At 44.9% G+C, this 17,955-nt stretch overlaps 1 protein-coding gene across 8 annotated transcripts in view; it reads right to left on the bottom strand.

Annotated features, from left to right (window-relative positions):
- Positions 1–1,451: 1,451 nt before the first annotated feature.
- The window catches only part of BCAS1 (brain enriched myelin associated protein 1), a 37,341-nt gene continuing 20,837 nt past the window's right edge, over positions 1,452–17,955 (bottom strand). For 7 of the 8 annotated variants that reach the window (XM_058850809.1, XM_058850808.1, XM_058850811.1 and 4 more), the window contains 6 exons: positions 17,604–17,639; positions 17,163–17,363; positions 12,761–12,925; positions 10,156–10,221; positions 5,902–6,150; positions 1,452–2,504 (listed from right to left, as the gene is read on the bottom strand). In XM_058850809.1, the coding sequence (XP_058706792.1) occupies positions 2,430–2,504; positions 5,902–6,150; positions 10,156–10,221; positions 12,761–12,925; positions 17,163–17,363; positions 17,604–17,639 (792 nt within the window). In that variant the 3' untranslated portion in view covers positions 1,452–2,429. The remainder of the gene's footprint in view (positions 2,505–5,901; positions 6,151–10,155; positions 10,222–12,760; positions 12,926–17,162; positions 17,364–17,603; positions 17,640–17,955) is intronic. The other variant, XM_058850813.1, reaches the window with a different exon arrangement.

Here is a 17,955-nt window from a genome sequence, read left to right on the forward strand (position 1 = left end):
TGCATGGAGGCAGTGCCAGCTCTCAGCATTATTTCATTTGTTCTGCAATGGGAGCACAGAGGGCACCCAGAGCCACACTCCCTTGGCTTGTTCCCTGCCAAGAGCATTTCCTGATCCCTCAAATCAGCCCTTTGCCAAGTGATGGGCTCAGAGCAGGGGGCAGCAGCCCTGAACGCCTGGGAACGCAGAGTGCCCCCAGCATGGGCCTGCTCCCAGAGCAGGAGAGATGTTCTCCTCCACAGGAGGCCTGCTCTGTCCAAATTACAGCATTAATTAACATCCACACAGTCTATAATATAGTAATATATATATATATATTCCATATTTTCAGCCTGGAAAAGAGAAGCTTTGGAATGACCTCATTTTGGCCTTCCACTGCCTGAAGGAGCTGCAGGGAAGATGGAGAGAGAGGATTTCCAAGGGATGGAGTGACAGGACAGGGGAATGGCTTCAAACTGACAGAGAGGAGGGTCAGGTGGGATACTGGGGAGGAATTCCTGGTTGTGAGGGTGAGGAGGGGTTGGGATGGAATTCCCAGAGCAGCTGGGGCTGTCCCTGGATCCCTGGCAGTGCCCAAGGCCAGGCTGGACAGGGCTGGGAGCACCTGGGACAGTGGAGCTGTCCCTGCCAGGGCAGGGCTGGCACTGGGTGAGTTTTAATGTCCCTCTGTGATTCAATGCTAATATAATTGACCATAATCATAATTTCTATTTGGAAATTACTGGAATACTATTGCTGAGGTAACCACAGCAGTATGGGATGACAGATCACACAGCTCTGATCACAGCCCCTGTCTCACATCTGGCACTCCCACACCCCAGTGCAGCCACCGGGGTCCTTTCCCTGTGTGGGCTTTATTCACTTCAATCTCATGTCATGTAGACAAAGCCTCATTTTATTTCTTTATTTTTGTGGAGCAAAGCTGGACAGAACAACCCCAATTTTTCATTCATGCTGGGGATGGGCAGGAGTCTCTGGTCCTGCCCAGATGGCCAAGGAGGGGGCTGTGGATCAGGCTGGAAAGCTGTGAGCAATCAGCACGGGTTCACTGCCCTTTATATGGCTTGGAAGTGCCAGGGAGTGGGACAGAAAGGGGACAGAAAATGCAATTTTAACTAAAGAACCTTTGGTCTGTGCTCTCTGGGTGCAGAGCCAGCAGCAAGTTTTGGTTGGACACCTTCAGGTTTGCAAAAATCCCGCTGATCTGCAGGACCTTTTCACCTCTGTCCTCTCTGATTAGTTAGAAACATAATTCTGCAGATTTTTTCTGAATTCTCCCTTGCTTTCCAGGTGTAATCTTCACTCAAATAAAGAGAGAATAACATTTATTCCCTCCACAGGCAAGGCCTGCCTGTGCTGATTTATGCCATAATGTCACATCAGTCATCAGACCACAGGGATGTAAATAACAACCTTTCTTTGAAAATTAAAGCAGCAACTGATTTTTCTTTTTTCAAAGGATAAGTATTAGTTTATTTAAAGATAAGGATGTCAAAATATACAGTATTGTATCATTAAGATCAGTGTTGATTAAAATGTCAGGCCCCTGGTTCCCTGTACAGGCTAGGATTGAACGAACAGAAATCTTAATTTTCTGTAAAATTTATTAACTGTAGTTATTATGGGAGTCTTGTGAAGCAGAGAGCTGCCTGGGCAGCTTTGATTTTGGTTTTTATTAGGATTAATTACGACTATAAACAAATATCAGGATGAACAAGTAAGTTTCCTATGATCTAAGGACCATTAATTCCCGGCTGGCAGGCACAGCCCGGCGTTAGGGGACGTGGGTGCCCTCTTGTGTCCTATTAGAACTTTAAATAGCTTTTAATTTGTTATCCCACCTCGCCCGGCCAAGAGAGGAGCTGCCTCAATCACCTCAAGCCTTTGCATTTTAGCGTTTTAATTTACATTAATAACCAACAGGAAGCAGGACTTGATCACCACGGATTCTCTCAGGCTGAAGGGTTCAGCTTTGATTTCAGCTCCATCGAAACCCCACCAGAAGTGACTCAGCTGTTGTTCCATGGAAGCAGAAGATTTATCCAAGGGGATTTGTGTTTTTCCTGGCTGCTTTCAAGCTCTCTAACGCGGAGGATTCTCTGCCCGTGCCTCGCTGCCCTCCTTTGTCATGTCCTTTGTTTTTCTGCCATTTATTGAATTCTCTGCCACCCTCGTGCCTGACTTACTCTCCCCTCTCCACACTTCAAACCACCCACACCACCTTACATTAAACACATTTCTTGGGGGTCTTTAGAGCTGCTTTCTCCAGGTGAGGAACAAACCTGCCAGTGACAAGCTGCAATGGTACCCCGGTGTTTGCTTCAGCCTCAGGCGTTTGCTGAGAGCCGTGGGAAGGAAAAGGAGGCATTTCTGCTGCCAGGAGCTCCCAGAGAGCTGCTGAGCCTCCCCTCAGCAGCCACAGCTGGGCACTACTTGGATTTCCCAGCGGGGAGGATGGACACGGGATCTGTCTGCACTTCTGCATCCGACATCCTCTTGGAGCCCTGTGGAACAAGAGAGACGCCTTCAGAAACATTTCCAAGCGTTTCAGAATGGTCAGGTCTGGATTGGTGTCTTGGACTTTTGCTACCAGATCTTTCCCACTGATTTCATCTCCCTGCTTCTCTTCATTTGCCCTTTATTTAATATGCACAAATATACGAGCACCATCTGCATCATGAGAACCACACGAAATTCCTGCCTGTGACTCTGCCTAAATGTGGGGGTTATTTTAATAGAATTGTCTCAATTGGCATGGAAACAATTGTTTTCAGGAGCTGGGCTCACATAGCAGAGCCAGGCTGCTGCGTGTCTGTAGTACTGGAGTTTTGGCATAACTTTCTCTAAAATTTCCCTGCCCTAAACGCTTCACTGCAAGCCTGCTAAGAGTCCTTCAAGCATGATGAATGGTGTATTATAGCCAGCCCTGCTCTGCTCTAGGTTAAAGGAACATTAAATACTTTTATGCATGACAGGTATTCGACAATGTTTGAGTGATAAAGCTTTTTTTACACTGCAAACCTAATTCTGGGTTTGGAACCGCTCCAAGACACTAATCCAGCTTAGATGAAGGAAATGTATAGCTCTAACTATACCAACTACATTTTTCATTAACTGATAAAAACTTGGCTCTGGTTTAAGGTGCTTGACCCAATTTTGCTGGCCTTGAAGCTGCCAAAACTTCAGCAACACGGACCCACAAACAGTGTTTGAGGTCACTGTTACCACTGTGGGGTGTCAGTGCTGTTTGTAGCCCAAATCGTGCCTTGCTAAGCAGAAAATCCAGCATGACCAAGCTAAAGGTGACTCTGTGCTTTCCCTAAGATAGGAACCAGGCAGAATAATGTGTGAATTGTCCTTTCCTGGAAACCTGAGTCACCACTTCAGGATGATTCTGTGTTTCACATGGAGAGTGAAAGGTCTCCACTTCCTCATCCCATTCAGGGAAGTAGAATCAGCAAGGTTTTTACACTGATAAGGCTCCACCTCACTGATCTTCTTTTAATTTTTCACCTTGAAGGATCTAAGGATGAAAAAGAGCGGCCAAAAATCACAATGGACTAAAAAAATCCCATCTAAAACTGATTGTAACCTTGTGCAGCTCAGCTGGCTGCAGTGGCTTTGCTTCTGCTTCCCCTGATGTTGAGTTTTGGAGGGTGCTCTAGTGCAGAATAAAAGGGTTTGGCCATTTATAGGTAGCAACAAATCCAAGTTTTATCCATCAACCAATACTAAGTGAGCTACTCATCCCAAATTCACCCAGAAACCCTAAAAGCTTCCACATCAGGTGAAGATTTCCCCCATCACAGGAGCAGTGGGGTGTGCCAGCTCCAGCTCCTGTCAGAGCAGGATGAAGTCACTGCCAAACCCAGCTAGGGAATAAACTGATACAATTTGCCTTTCCTCCTGTAAAGGGCTGGAGGGAGGAGAAGGAGAAAAGGCTCGTGGGAGATAATCCCCATTTTGCCTCATTTACCACTCATTTTACATTATTTTCTCACTGCAGTCTCCTGCTGCACCCATTTTCAAGGTGGCTGCTGATTAAAGCAGGAAGATCAGACTGGCTGATGATTCTTGTTGAACTGGAATTTCCAAGCCCGGTGTGAAACAAAGAACTTTGTTCTGCCTTTTTTAACGGACAAATTCCAGCTCTGCCCTGGGATTCAGGAGCTCAGGTACCACCAGCTCAGGGTTTGTGACAGTGAAGCTGGAACGTGCTGGTTTGAGCAGAGCATTTAGAAGTGCACACACAGCAAAATCGTGGTACTGGAGAATTTTCTTCCCCAAATTTTGCTCAGGAGAAGCCTGGGTCAGTGCAGCACATACTCTGCTCAGAATAAATCCAAATACTTTCCATGTGCTGAGCACTCCCAGCTTCTGACAACTGGACTATGAGATATTCCAGCTCAGGAAACAATGTTAATAATCTTTTTTTTCCCCTTTTTTTTTCTTTCTAATCTAATCTTTCAAAGACTCCCTAAATACATTTGCTACATCTTATAAATTAATCTCTTTTACCATAGGAACAACCTTATCTGTGCTCAAAGCCTGCAGCTGGGCAGTGATGCTGTTTGCTTGCGTGAATGGCTCCAGTTGTAGCCAAAATTTCAGCATTTGTAGCCAAAATTCCAGCATTTGTAGCCAAGATTTCAGCATTTTTAGCCCAGCTGGGAGCAGAGGCTGGAGCTGCAGTGCTCTAATCTGCATTCCTGCTCCGTGCCATTCCCAGGGGAATCAGGATCCAGGAGAGGGTGACGGTAAAATACAGAATAGGAGCTGTTCAGTGAGCATGGGCTGGGTGAGCTGCTGGATCCCCCCTTCAATCCCTCCTGCTCCCATTTGATCAACAAAAATCTGGATTTTTCTGCTGAGTTGTTCCCAGACAATCGAGCTGTTATCTTGAACTGGCCATGCTGGCATGGGTTGGTGTGTGTGATCTAACATTTTCAGATCAATGATTACACCTTCTGATCACCTAGGAGATGAGGAAATTATTTTTTTAGCATTGCAGAATGAGTTTCTTAGCTCTTGGTAATCTTGGGGATATTCAAAGACAGGTAATAATTTTCCATGAGAGTTTTCCCATACTCAGACCTCATTGCTACATGATTTGCTGCCACTTTGAAAGCACAATAAACTGACCAAATCAACATTACTGTTGTCAAAAATTCCTTTTTTTTAAGAGTTAATGGGAGAGGGAAGCTGCAGGAGCACTCTCTATAATCTCTAGAAGATAAGGGGCTGCCAAACTGAGGTGAGCAGAAAACAAATAAATCCTACAGAACACCTCTACTTCCTCTACATTGATTCTGGTTCATTCCTCAAATGGTCTTTTTATCTCTCACTATCTCCTCCCTTGATCTAAAAGCTTTTCTTGCCCTTTCAATCTGAGCCACCTTTCCTGCCTCTCTGTGCCTTTCATGAATTTTGAAGGTGTTTCCTCACTCCTTCAGATCTCCCTTTCTGGAAGAATTCTGAATTTGTGTCTCTTGTAAAACTCACGAAGGAGTTTGGATTTTGATCCCCTCCCTTGATTTTGAGCTTGCAGGGATTTTGGTTTGCAGGGATTTTGGTTTGCAGGGATTTTGTTTGGCAGGGATGCGCCAGCTCTGGTGAACCAGCCCCATCTCCACTTTCCCTTAATTAACACCCTGTAATTTGTAGGGACTTTGACTCATCCCCGTAGCCAAGGCCTGAACCCCAAACCCAGCGCTGTGGCAACAATTCCAGCTCTCCCTGGGCAAACCATCCCTGCCTCCATCTGCACCCTGAGGCCTGAATTTTCCTTCTGTCCCCAAAATCTTGCTGCTCTTTGGCCCAAGTCCTGCTGGTGAAGTTGATGCACAAATCCCCCATGGATCAGCTGGAAAATGGCTAAAAAAGGAAGAGAAATGAACGTACAAGGCCTTTAAAAAAGCCTCCGAGGGACTGCCTCTTCTCTGTCTTCTTGTAGGAGGGTTCCTTGGCGTCTCCACCGTTCTGGATGGAGTCGGGGTCGGCTGCTGGCTGCTCCCGGGGCTCTGGCTGCTCCCTGCCCTTCTGCTTGCCCAGCTCCACCGAGGACTTCTTGTCTTTGGAGCTCTCTTTGCTCCTTTGGCCCCCAGGGTCGCTCTCAGATGGGGCAAGAGGCTTCTCTGTGGCGTTTAAAGTCTGCAGAGGTTCCCAGCAGGGGTTATTTTTAGTGGGGAATAGAAAGAGATCAGAAGGAGATCCATAAATATGTTAGGGGGGATAAAAAGTAATTAAAAAAATGCAAGGCCACCTGGCAGGGAGGAATCGTCCTGCTGCCCAGCAGGTTTTCATTTACAGGGGCTGGGATGAGCTCCTGCAGTGTTGGCTCAGGGAAGGGCTCCCAGGGAGCTGATGCAATTCCATGAGCAAAGACTGCGAGATCAAACCATCCCTGCGTGGAACAAGTTCACTGATGTGTCTGCTGGAGGAGGCAGAGAGCATTGCACAGTCACTGCCCACTGAAATACCCCAGTGATTGCACCCCAAGCAGGGAAAGCACCCAGAAAGTGCAAGGAAAAGATTTGAGAGAGGATAAAAAATCAAAAGACCCCATAAAGCAAAGAATGAAAACAAATTGCCTGTGAACGAGCAACACTCCACCCAAAAATTAACAACACAGGGTTTGGCTGTGGAAAGCCAAAACATCATAGAAAATTTCATGTACAAGTGCAAAAGAAGAGATGGGAAATCTTCCAAAAAAAGCACAATCACAAAGCACCTGTCTAGAGTAAAGGGGAAGATTCTGGAACTCAGAGAAGTTCAGGATATATTTGAAGTTCACACAAGAAAAATCACAGGATTTTGTCTGCCTGACATCAAAGGCCCCACAGCAAACAAAGGATCAGACAATGAAATTGTCACTGTTTGGGAAGTAGTAAATGAGGGTGTTTTTGCCAGGAAATCTGTTTGCAAATAGGGTTTTCTTTTTTCTTATTAAAAGAAAAACCCAAAAAACAAACAAACAAACCAACCCACAAAAAACAAACAAACAAAAAAACCCCCACCAAACCCATATGGCTTTACTTATTACCATCATTAAAACAGCACAAATTTGCCATGTTGAAAAGCTGGAAATCTCACATCTGCCCTCAGGCCATGGCCCTAGCTTAATGCTGTGTATTTTTCCAGCTTTGGGAATTTTACCATTAGTCTTGAAATATTTGGTGTTCTTCTGAAGGCCTGGGGTTATGTGCTCACACGCCAGGCTTAGCTTTCATTCAAAACAAAAACATTTTTACATCTCATGATTTCAGAGAAAACCCTGAAAGCAGAAACTCTAGAGGAACACAATGCAAATACACCTCTTGTATTTAAAAATAAAAAATGTTGGAGCCTGTCTAATTCTGGGGAAACAAGAATGAGAGTGGACAACAATCCTACTGCTTGCCTTTTTCACTCAATTCACCTTTTCTCGCTACTCAATCTTAAAAAAATTCCATGTTTAAATCACAGAACCCATTTAATACATTCAGACTCAACTCCTCCACTGAGTATGAGCTTTTGGAATTATTTCTTTTTCCAAAGATAGATATAAGTGGGTAAATATTTCCTCACACCTGGATTTCTCTGTTCTTAGATGTAAAAAATCCAGTCAGCAGCTTGTGTTTGTGCAGGAGAACATGAAGGAGGGGATCAGCAGAGTTAGAGTTCATCAAAGCAGATTCAGGGGGTCAGAGGAGAGCAGAGGGGAGGTCTGGGGCTGCACAGACACCACACACACCCCACCTGTGTCCTGGCCACCTAAACTGTGTCCTGGCCACCCCACCTGTGTCCTGGCCACCTAAACTCTGTCCTGGCCACCCCACCTGTGTCCTGGCCACCTAAGCTCTGTCCTGGCCACCCCACCTGTGTCCTGGCCACCCCACCTGTGTCCTGGCCACCTAAGCTCTGTCCTGGCCACCCCACCTGTGTCCTGGCCATCTAAACTGTGTCCTGGCCACCTAAACTCTGTCCTGGTCACCTAAACTCTGTCCTGGCCATCTCACCTGTGTCCTGGTCACCCCACCTGTGTCCTGGCCACCTAAACTGTGTCCTGGTCACCTAAATTTTGTCCTGGCCATCTCACCTGTGTCCTGGTCACCCCACCTATGTACTGGTCACCCCACCTGTGTCCTGGCCACCCCACCTGGGAAAGGACACTTGGCAGTGCCCAGGGGATGCAGGAGCTCTCCCAGCACAAGGAATTCGATGTTGTCTCTGGCTCAGTTAAACTCTGGGAGCTCTGAGCTGCTGCCCCAGCTCTTGGTTTCTCACTGGAATTTGCCTCAGCTGACCTTTGAAGTGATTCTTTGGTGAAATTGTAAACGTTCACCTTCTCTGCAGCACCAACCACAGCTCTGGGACTGAGCCCAGACACAGCTGAGTTCAAAGGGGCCAGAAGAGCCTGGAACCCTCAGAAACACTCTGTGAAATCTGTGGCTTTGCTCTGTGGGTGTAAAATTAGAGTTTCCCTCCCCACACGTGCCTGAGACTGCGCTGCAGCCAGAGCAGAACGGTCCCCATGGCTGAGAGCAGGTGGGGCCTTTGATGAAAGGCAGACAAAACACGTTTTAAAAAATATTCATAATGCATTTTCCAGGCAAAAAAAAAAAACCCAACTCAAACCCTATCAGATAATCTCTTTGAGGTGTTTCATATTAACCTTGAAAAGCAGGAAATGGGCATATTTGATATTGACGGGAGCAGCTCAGGAAATGCGGAGTGAGGCCTATGAATAATGAAAGATGTTAATGCTCCTTATTCCAAGGCAGAGCTGCTCCTGGCAGTTTGCTTTGCCTCCCTCGACATTAGCACTGCACTGAAATAAAGAAAGAAAAATGGACAGCATTTTCCTCCTTATCTCACAGGAGACCTTGGTCCAAGGCTGATTTTTAAGCGCAGGATTTTTGGAGCGGTGCTGAAATTTCTGGAGGGCGCAGAGGGGCAGGGATGGGAAGGGGAGAAGAATCACAGCATTCCAGAGACACTGCAGCATAACTGAAGGAACTCCTTTCAAAGAAATCCCCAAAAAAGGAAGAAGTCAGCAGCAGATCCAGTTTTCCTTGGGCTCCTCTGTGGAATAAAACTGTTCTACTTTACACCAGGGCAAGGGAGAGGAGGAAGAACAATAAACTGATTTACAAAAATGGAAGGAAGCTGGCTGCTCTTTAAAACAATAAAATAGATCCAGGGCTGAAACTTCTGGTGTCTTACCCAGATCACTTCACAAAACTCCTGTATGAAATAAGGATTAGGTGTCACAAGACAAGGCCCTTCTATATTTAGGATGTTTTTAGAGACATAATTCACAAAAATTAACCTTGGTGTCATCAGATATTGTGAAAATAAGAAGAGAGAGATATAATTTTACAGCTCTTTGAAACAGGAAATTCTGAAATGTCAGTTTTGAATGCAGCTTCAGATTTGCTCTTACAGGAAACTGCTTATACACAGAACCTTGTTTTATCTCTCATTACTGAGAGATGAATTCTTCTGGATATCTTCACTTGCAGCAGATGAGGGTTTGGCTCTCAAATTAACAGAATTTGTATTTCTAATGAAAATATGTTTTTTTTCTGAAGCATTTTAAAAGCCATCAAGAATAGAATGCAAATACCACACCCAAAGGTTGGGTTTAGATTTTATGAACACAGAACGAAAGAAACAAAAACAGATCAGGAAACAAATATTTTCATGGCTTTTGTTACACTGCAGTGAACACTTTTCATTCTCACTTTCATTTCTCTTCTTTAGAGTTTCCACCTAAATAATTCTTTCCTCGGAAGACAAGTAAATCAACAAAGTAAAAATAATTCTGTGTGTATTTAGTTCCACTGCCTGAGTGCTTGCAGAAAGTCAAAAAGCAGCAAAAGAGGAAGAAGACTGACCATAAACACAGTAATTATTTTAAGAAAAGGAACATATCCGGAAAAAGATTTTTTTAAAAAAAAAATAAAAAATATGCTGACTCTTTAAAATCTTGTTTAATATTATGAATAGATAAAAGAATCAGATAAGTTGTGTGTAAATATATGAAGCTCAGTGAGTGCAGCACTTTTCTCTCAGTGACTTTTACATTTCAAGAGGTTCAGCTGTGTGGAAGGTGACAGGAATCCACCATCAGAGGATGAAAAGTCCAGGCCAAAAAAGAAAAAATCCACTTACGTGGTGTCTGGGGCTGGGACCATCTCCCTCTTCTGAACTGGGGGTCCCTCCATCACCTTTGACTGACTAAAATCACAAAGGGTTGTGTTTGAGGCATTCAGTCAGGATGAAAACTCACAGGAGTAAAGTTTGAAGGAATTTCAGCAGCTCCACTTTGGAAATATCCCCATCTCCAGGGTGGATTTTGCTGGTTCTGTTCTGTGGATTGTCTCTTGCCAGTCAGGTTTCCCATCAAGGAAAGAAGGAATCATTTCAGCCACTAAACAAGAACCTGCTGTCAGCCCTGCTGCTGGAATTTTCTAGAAAGAGTTTTTCCTTGCTTTTCAGAGCCAAATCTGTCCTTCAAGACCTACTGGGACTTGCTCTCTATTTCTCCACCCTACTCAATGCATGTGCTGTGAATAATTAAAGCCCACTCAGCTTTAGAAAGATGTTTTCATATTTAATCCTGATTTTTGCTTTCCAGTTTATTCCTGCACTCCTTAAATCTCCGAATAATAATTCTCCTTGGTTCCCACTTTTCCCAGCCAGGACAATCCAAGCAGAGCCTGAGGCAGCAGCACTGGAAGGTCACTCAGAGCAAATCTTGACTCTGAAATATCTTTTTAAGGTAAAATCCCATTTCCATCTAGATATAAAAATGAGAAACCCCCATTTGATCAAACTGAGTAAATAGTACAAGCTTTGTGAGAATTAGGTTAAGCTTAAGTTACAATTAGTGCTACAAAAGAGACAACAGGAATGAGCATTTGTGTTTAAAAATGTGTTGGAGGGTTCAGGGTGTTCTCCTGGGTGCTACAGAAACCACAGAGCTCAGCAGCAAAGCGTAAAACAAACTGCAGGATTTCAGAGTGCCCAAATTTAAATGTCATTTTTCATTGCAGGAGTTCAATGAAAACAATGAAAGGATGTGACTTTTGTTCTAAATTTATCTCAGGCGGAATTGTGGTTTGCTGCAGCTCTGCATTTGTAACGTGAGGCACAGCCTGATCCCACAGATGGGGTGACTGCAGCCCAGAGCCTGATTTTCCTATGAAACCACGAAAATCAATATGTGGCAGCAGCAGGAGAGAGAATTAAACCACTCCATGACAATTGATGGCTTTTGTGGGGAAAATGCTGTCCCTGGAAGGTGCCACTGCTGAGGCTGGTGTGTGTTTGTGCTGGTGGAGCTTTATCTGCACGGGAGGAGTGTGATCTGTGCTGGGACAAACCCGTCCAGAGTGCACAAAGATGGGCTGTGATAAGATCTACTCCGCATTTGTGTTTTAGCAAGTCCTCAAATGCATTTAGAAAACTAAAAATTCTGCTCTAACAGCAATCAGTGTTACCTTTCCCCCTATAAACACTCCAAAGCCAGATATAAACAATCCTGCTTTAGCCAGCCTCTCTAACCCACCTGGTATTTTTATCATTATTACTATTTTTAACCAAAAATAACAGAGTAAAGACCTCGAGGTCTAGACAAAGCTCCCTCTTGCTGCCAGTGAGACAAGGACAAAACAACCCCAAGGATTTCTCTCTGAGCACTGCTGACCTCTTATCCTTGCCTCTGGGCACTTGGGCTCGCTGCTGGCCAAAGCTTCCCAAAAAGTTTTCTGCAGCAAGCAGGGTGGATTGGGATGATTTGAAATGGAGGAGATGGGAACAGCCAGCCCTGCTACCTTTTCATGAAGAGTTGTGACAACATAAAATGGTTATTCTTGATTCTAAGTGCTATTTATTGCCTAAAAGTTGGATTATGTTGGGAAGAAGGGCAGCACAGGGACTGCAGATGGCTTGGGAACAATTTTCCTCATTCCTCAGGTAAAGGATTCCTCAGATTCCTCAGAATTCCTCAGGTAATGGATTAAATGCCCAAACAGGCAGATTTTTTTTAAAAAATAAATTTCTTAGGACCAAATTCAGTTCTCTACTGCAGTTTTCTGGAGGGAATTTCTGCAAAAACATTTGGTCCCAGCAGGATCCCAGAGCCAAGAAGTTCTAAGCAAGCAGAAAGGAGCTCATTGGAGAAAGTTCACATTTCACAGGCTATTGTGATTCAGCACATTTGTGTAAAAGGAAGCAGGATCAGATTCTACTTTGTGCCTTCCCTTTTTCCCACCTGATGGGGCTTTGCAGGAGTGATTCCCTCATTTCTTCTCACCTACCAGTTCACCCAACCTACCTAAACTGCCAGAAAAAGTTGTGCCACTAAGAACACAAGTCCCCGGAGCCAGCACAGGACAGGACATAGCACAGCGAGGTCCGACAGTGCCGTGGCCAGCGGGAGATGGATTTGGAGGCGGCTTTGGAGATGGGATCCTCCGGGAGCATCCCACCGGGGGATGCGGTTTGTGACACGGAGCATCCTCGGTGTGGCGACCCTTGGGGTTCCCTGGGAGGGGAAAGGGCCAGCGGAGCCCTCGGGCCGTTCCGGGAGGAGCCGCGAGAGGGAGATGAAGGACGGGGAATGCGCGGGGGGATGCGGGGAGAAATCCCAGCCGCGCATCCCCAGCGCCGCTCACCCACCCCGAGCATCCCTGCGCCCTCCTCCCAAAGGCAAAGCGCTTTCCAAGCCTCGCCCCCAGCCCTCTGAGCTTCAGAAGGGATAAACTGCTCTTACCAGCTTAAAAAACTTCCTCAGGTTTGCTTTGGGCGTTTTGCTCTCCGCCCCTCGCGGTTTCAGCTCGGTGCTCTCGGAGCTCTTGCTCTCGTCCCTGTCGGGAGCCGCCGCCTCCAGAGCCGCCTCTGCCTTCTCATTGCTCACCGTCTCTGCTTCTTCCGAGTTCTGTGGTTGGGAAACAAAGTGGAAAAAACATCCACACTCAATCCCTGAGGGGTTGGTTGATTTTTTAAAAAAATTTACAATCAAACAAGGCATAAAAGCATCCTCAGCTTCACTGTTCTCTTTGTGTTGCTTCAGGATTTGATTAATCCCAATTGAAAATGAGGAGATAAATGTTAGAATGAATGACAGAAATAACCTTCCTTGACTTGCAGTTCCCAAGCACAAGAATCGAGTTTAGATTACAATGTAAAAAGAATGAATGTGAAATTACACACAGTGATGTCCTGAGGAGATGAGGCCAAAGTAAATCCAGTAAATAGAAGAAAAATCATACTCAGGAACTTGCACTTCAAAGCAGAATTAGGATTCTTTAAAACACACTATGGACACTATTAACTGCTGAAACCTGGCCTTGGACACTTCCAGAGATGGGGCAGCCACAGCTTCTCTGGGATCTGTGTCAGGACCTCACCTCCTGAGGTGATTCCAGGGAAGAATTCCTTCCCAATATCCCAAATAAACCTCCTCTGTGTCAGTCTGAAGCCATTTCCCCTGTCCTGCCACTTGTTTATTCTTATTTGTCACCACATTCCTTTATTTGGATTCTGTCACTTTTATAGTGAACGGTGATATTTTCCACTCCCCTTTACTGCAGTTTTTCTGTGTGCTGTTGTCATTTCCCCTTCTGAGCAAATAAAATCCCAATTTATTTAGTCCTTCATCCAGAAGCCATGCAATATATTTACTCCTTTTGGTTCTGTTATTACACCTTTTAGTTCTGTCACATTTTTAAGTTGCAGGGAGTTCCACATTCAGGAAGGGCACTCACCATGGACTCCTACAGCAGCAGGAGAGATTTTGTTTTGTTCCTGACTCCTCTTTTGTGGAAGAAACAACATTTTGGGGGTGGGGCAGCAGGGAGAAGAATGATGAGGGAATAAATATTCCTTATCCCCTGCTGCCTGAGATGGCTGCAGCACATCCCGCTTCCCTGTGGAATTGTAGATTTAATTTATATTTATGAACAGCTTCAAGATAATCAATCTGTAGTAATTTTACTCTGGATCTCTGCCTATTCCCACATCCATATCATCAATTCCCCATCTATTTGCTGGAAGGAAATGATTCAGAGCAGAGTGGAAACAGTGGCTCAGTAAAGCAGAGTTCAGCTCCTGGGATCTCATCACTCTGAGGGGACAGGTTGGGATCACGCTGCTGCATCCCAAAGGAGTTTTGTCTCTGCAGCTCTGGCTCTGCACTGCAATTGGTGGCACCAAAGCAGCAAAAGCACCCTGGGACCAAATGCCATCCTCCAAAAAGCACTGTCCAGCTAAATGAGGGTTAGTCAGCTATTCAGAGATTGACTTGTTTAAAGTATCTGGGATTTTTTTGCACATTTCTTCAGGAAATTCTTCTGCAGGACAAGGGGGAATGGCTTCACACTGAAAGGAGGGAAATTTAGGTTGGATATACAGAAGAAATTCCTCCCTGTGAGGGTGCTGAGGGCCTGGCAGGCTTTCCCAGAGCAGCTGTGGCTGCCCCTGATCCCTGGGAGAGCCCAAGGCCAGGCTGGAGGTGCTGGGAGCAGCCTGGGTCAGTGGAAGGTGCCATGGCAGGGGTGCCACTGGATGGGATTTAAGGTCCCTCCAACCCAAACCACTCTGGGATTCCATGTTCTGCTTCACCCAGTAATTAACCAGTTTGCTGTTTGCACATCAGTAAAATGTGCATGATTTTCCTGCAGTTGCATGTCAAAAGTTGTTTAAAATTCAAGGTTTTTAAGCAAACACATCTGCTTTTAAAGACAGATCCCAGAGCAGTCGAAATAACTCTGCCTTGATCACCTTCCACCCTGGCCTGGCCTGCTTTGATCAGATAAATGTGAAGCATCATGTTTCTCTGCCCTGATCAGATATCTACGAGGCCTTCAAAGCAGCTTTCCAACACAAATATTGGAAATTGCCTGCTGTAATTCCCTATTAGTATTCCTTCTGAAAAAAAAAAGAAAAAAGAAAACTGCTGGCACAGCAAATATTTGAGTAACACTTCTGAAAATTCTCATGAAAACTGATCAGGAAATGGGGCAAATACAAAGTGGCTCCCAGCTGAGAGGCTGAATAAGGAATTTTTCATTTTCCTTTTCCATATTTATTCATCTGCAGGCAGAGCAGCAGCATTAAGAGCCACGTGTTGACAGGCACTTCATTAGCTGCACTCTGAAGTGAAAGCTCATCAGAAGATGGATATTTAAGAGACTGCCTGGAAAGAGGAGCTGGAGCTGAATCCTGGGTCTATTGAATGCTGTGGTTGCTGTTTGTGAGTTCAAAAGCAAAGCAGCTCCTGACTCTGAATTCTCCACCTATTTGAGTTTGGATTCTCTGTCCTAACAAAAGGACAGTGCATTAAATGTGCCAGAAAAAAATAAATTCACTGCAGAATACCCCCAGAATCTTCAAACCAAGCTGACTTTGAGGCCAACCTGTTGCCTTTCAGTTTTTTATACATCTCTCTTAATTTTATTTCATTTCAAGCTGACTGGGTCACCAGGGTCTTTCAACAAAAGAAATATAAAATATTATTCTCATCCAAGAAAACTCAGTAAAGCCACATCAGCCTTTTACAGGTAAAGGATTCAATGCCCAAACAGGCAGATTTTTTTTTTTTAAATAAATTCCTTAGGACCAAATTCAGTTCTCTACTGCAGTTTTCTGGAGGGAATTTCTGCAAAAACATTTGGTCTCAGCAGGATCCCAGAGCCAAGAAGTTCTAAGCAAGCAGAAAGGAGCTCATTTGAGAAAGTTCACATTTCACAGGCTATTGTAAATTCAGCACATTTGTGTAAAAGCTTTAATCAGCCCTTAGGATTTTCGGATGCAACAAAATCTGCTTGGAGTCGTGGAGAATTCCCTACAAAACGTTCTCTCCCCTGACATAAAGAGCTGAGGGTGATGCAGGAGGAATTAAACCCAGCATTATCAGCTAATTATCACCATCAGCAGTGAAAGACAATTTTGGTCCGAGGTTTATGGCCTGAGGGGTTGGAGACCCCAGAACTGAAGATTTTTACAGGGTGAGAGATGCTCAGGGCAGGTACCAAATTCAACTTTATCTCTGAGAAGTTTCCCTTCTTGCATGTTTTTTCTCTCTTTTAAAAAGATCTTGATACTTCATTATGAAATAACTGAATTCAGATCAGATTTATTGCTGTTTTACACTGAAACTCCACACAGCAGCCTGCCAGAAAGCCTCTTCTTTTCCTTATTTCATCCTGATGTTCAGCACACATCCTGCTTTCCCAGCTCTGCTTTCAAATAAGCCGGACTTCTCAGAGGAGGAGCAATTCTGTAGCAATAACAGTTACAGAAAAAACCTCCCTCTCCCTCTTCTTCCCAACTTTCCCCTCATTCCAAGCACCTGATTTATTCAGTTCCCTGGGAAATTCAGTCCCAAGTGGCAAATGTTTGAAGCTTTGATTATTTTCAAGCATGTTTACGCTGTAAAATAGATATTTACTCTGTAAATATCTAAACACCTTCATTTTTTAAACATAAATAAAATATCCGAACTGCATCTCCAGTGGGAAAACACAGCTAAAGAAGCTGCAGGAGCAGCAGCCACTCAAAGGCATCTGGGTGTTTGGAAGCAGCAAATTTCTGGGATTTGAGCCTGAGCAGAAGCCAGAAATGCAGTTATTCAACATCCAGTGACTCAGTGAAGTTTCATACAGCCCTTCTATGAAATGAAATTAAGAATGAATAAACTTCAGCTTGTAAGCCATAAGGATCATGGAAACAAGCTGTGGTTTTAGAGTTAGCTCTAATTTTAGTTAAAATCTTTATTTAACCTGAGGAACAATGTTCTCTTCCCAAGCAATTGAGGCCCCAAACTTAAAGCCTGACCTGCTCTGTCACAGAACATTTTCTGCTGGGTAAGAACAGATCCACATGATCCCAGCTTTTCAGACATTTACAGCAAAGAAATGAAAGGTTTGAGCGCTTTATCAGTGATAATTTTTAGTAAAGAATGCTGTGATCTCTGGGGGATATTTAACAGAAGCATTGAACTGAGAGAGAATAACGTTTCTGATTCCATAAAAACAAGAAAAACACCACAGATCAATTCATGCTCCTGATGTTTAACATGGGAGCCGCTGCCCGTGGTGGGTTTGGCTGGTTTGCTGCACCTTGGAATGAACTCCAAGCCCTGCAGGGAGCTGCCCAGCTCCCAGATCCTGTACCTTTTTCCAGAAGAGCTTGCTCAGGGGCAGAGGAGTGGCCGAGCCCTTGTCCTTGGTGGCCTCCCGGGGGGTTTCAGTGGTCACTCCCTGCGCAGGGGTCGCGGCCTCCGGAGCTTTCGGGTTCTGCTTGGCCGGCGGCTCTTGGGAGGGAGGGACATTTCTGTCTGCCTTGACACAGGTGACAGGAGGCTGCTCAGGGCTCTGGCAATAAAAAGGACATGGATATTGTGGAGAACAAATCCAGCACGCTCAGGCATCACCTGGGGCAGGTGAGCACCGCCTCTCCCTGCTCAGCTTCATCCCTGCTTCCTTCAGCAGAGGAAGCAAAAGACACAGCAGACCCAGCACCCAGATAAAGAAATTAAACCTTTAGAGACTGAAAATGCCAGCAAGAATCCCCCTTTTCCTGCACTGCACAGATAATTCAACCCTCCTACTCACTTTGGTGTTGGCTGTCTGCTGGGTTTCTTTTGCAGCCTGGAGGGAAACAAAACACAAAGATGAGTTTGTCTGAGGCAACGGCAGAGCTGCAGTTCCACAGGCCAGGAATTGTCTGTGTCACCGATTATTTTGTTTTTAGTGAATGTGTGTGCAAGTCCTGGCTCCTGCAGCCATGGAAACTGATCCCTGGAAGAGTGGAAGGAATGCCAGGTACCCTCCTTGGTGCTGCACCAGCTTGGTGCTGCATTCTTTGTGCTTGTTCTTTAAAAATATGTTCTTTAAAAATAAAAATTCATTTGTAGATGCATTCCCATAGTTACATTCCCATTCAGCTCAGGTAAATCGTTACAGA

This window comes from Poecile atricapillus, chromosome 15 (assembly GCF_030490865.1).
Source record: "Poecile atricapillus isolate bPoeAtr1 chromosome 15, bPoeAtr1.hap1, whole genome shotgun sequence".
Taxonomy (NCBI): Eukaryota; Metazoa; Chordata; class Aves; order Passeriformes; family Paridae; genus Poecile; species Poecile atricapillus.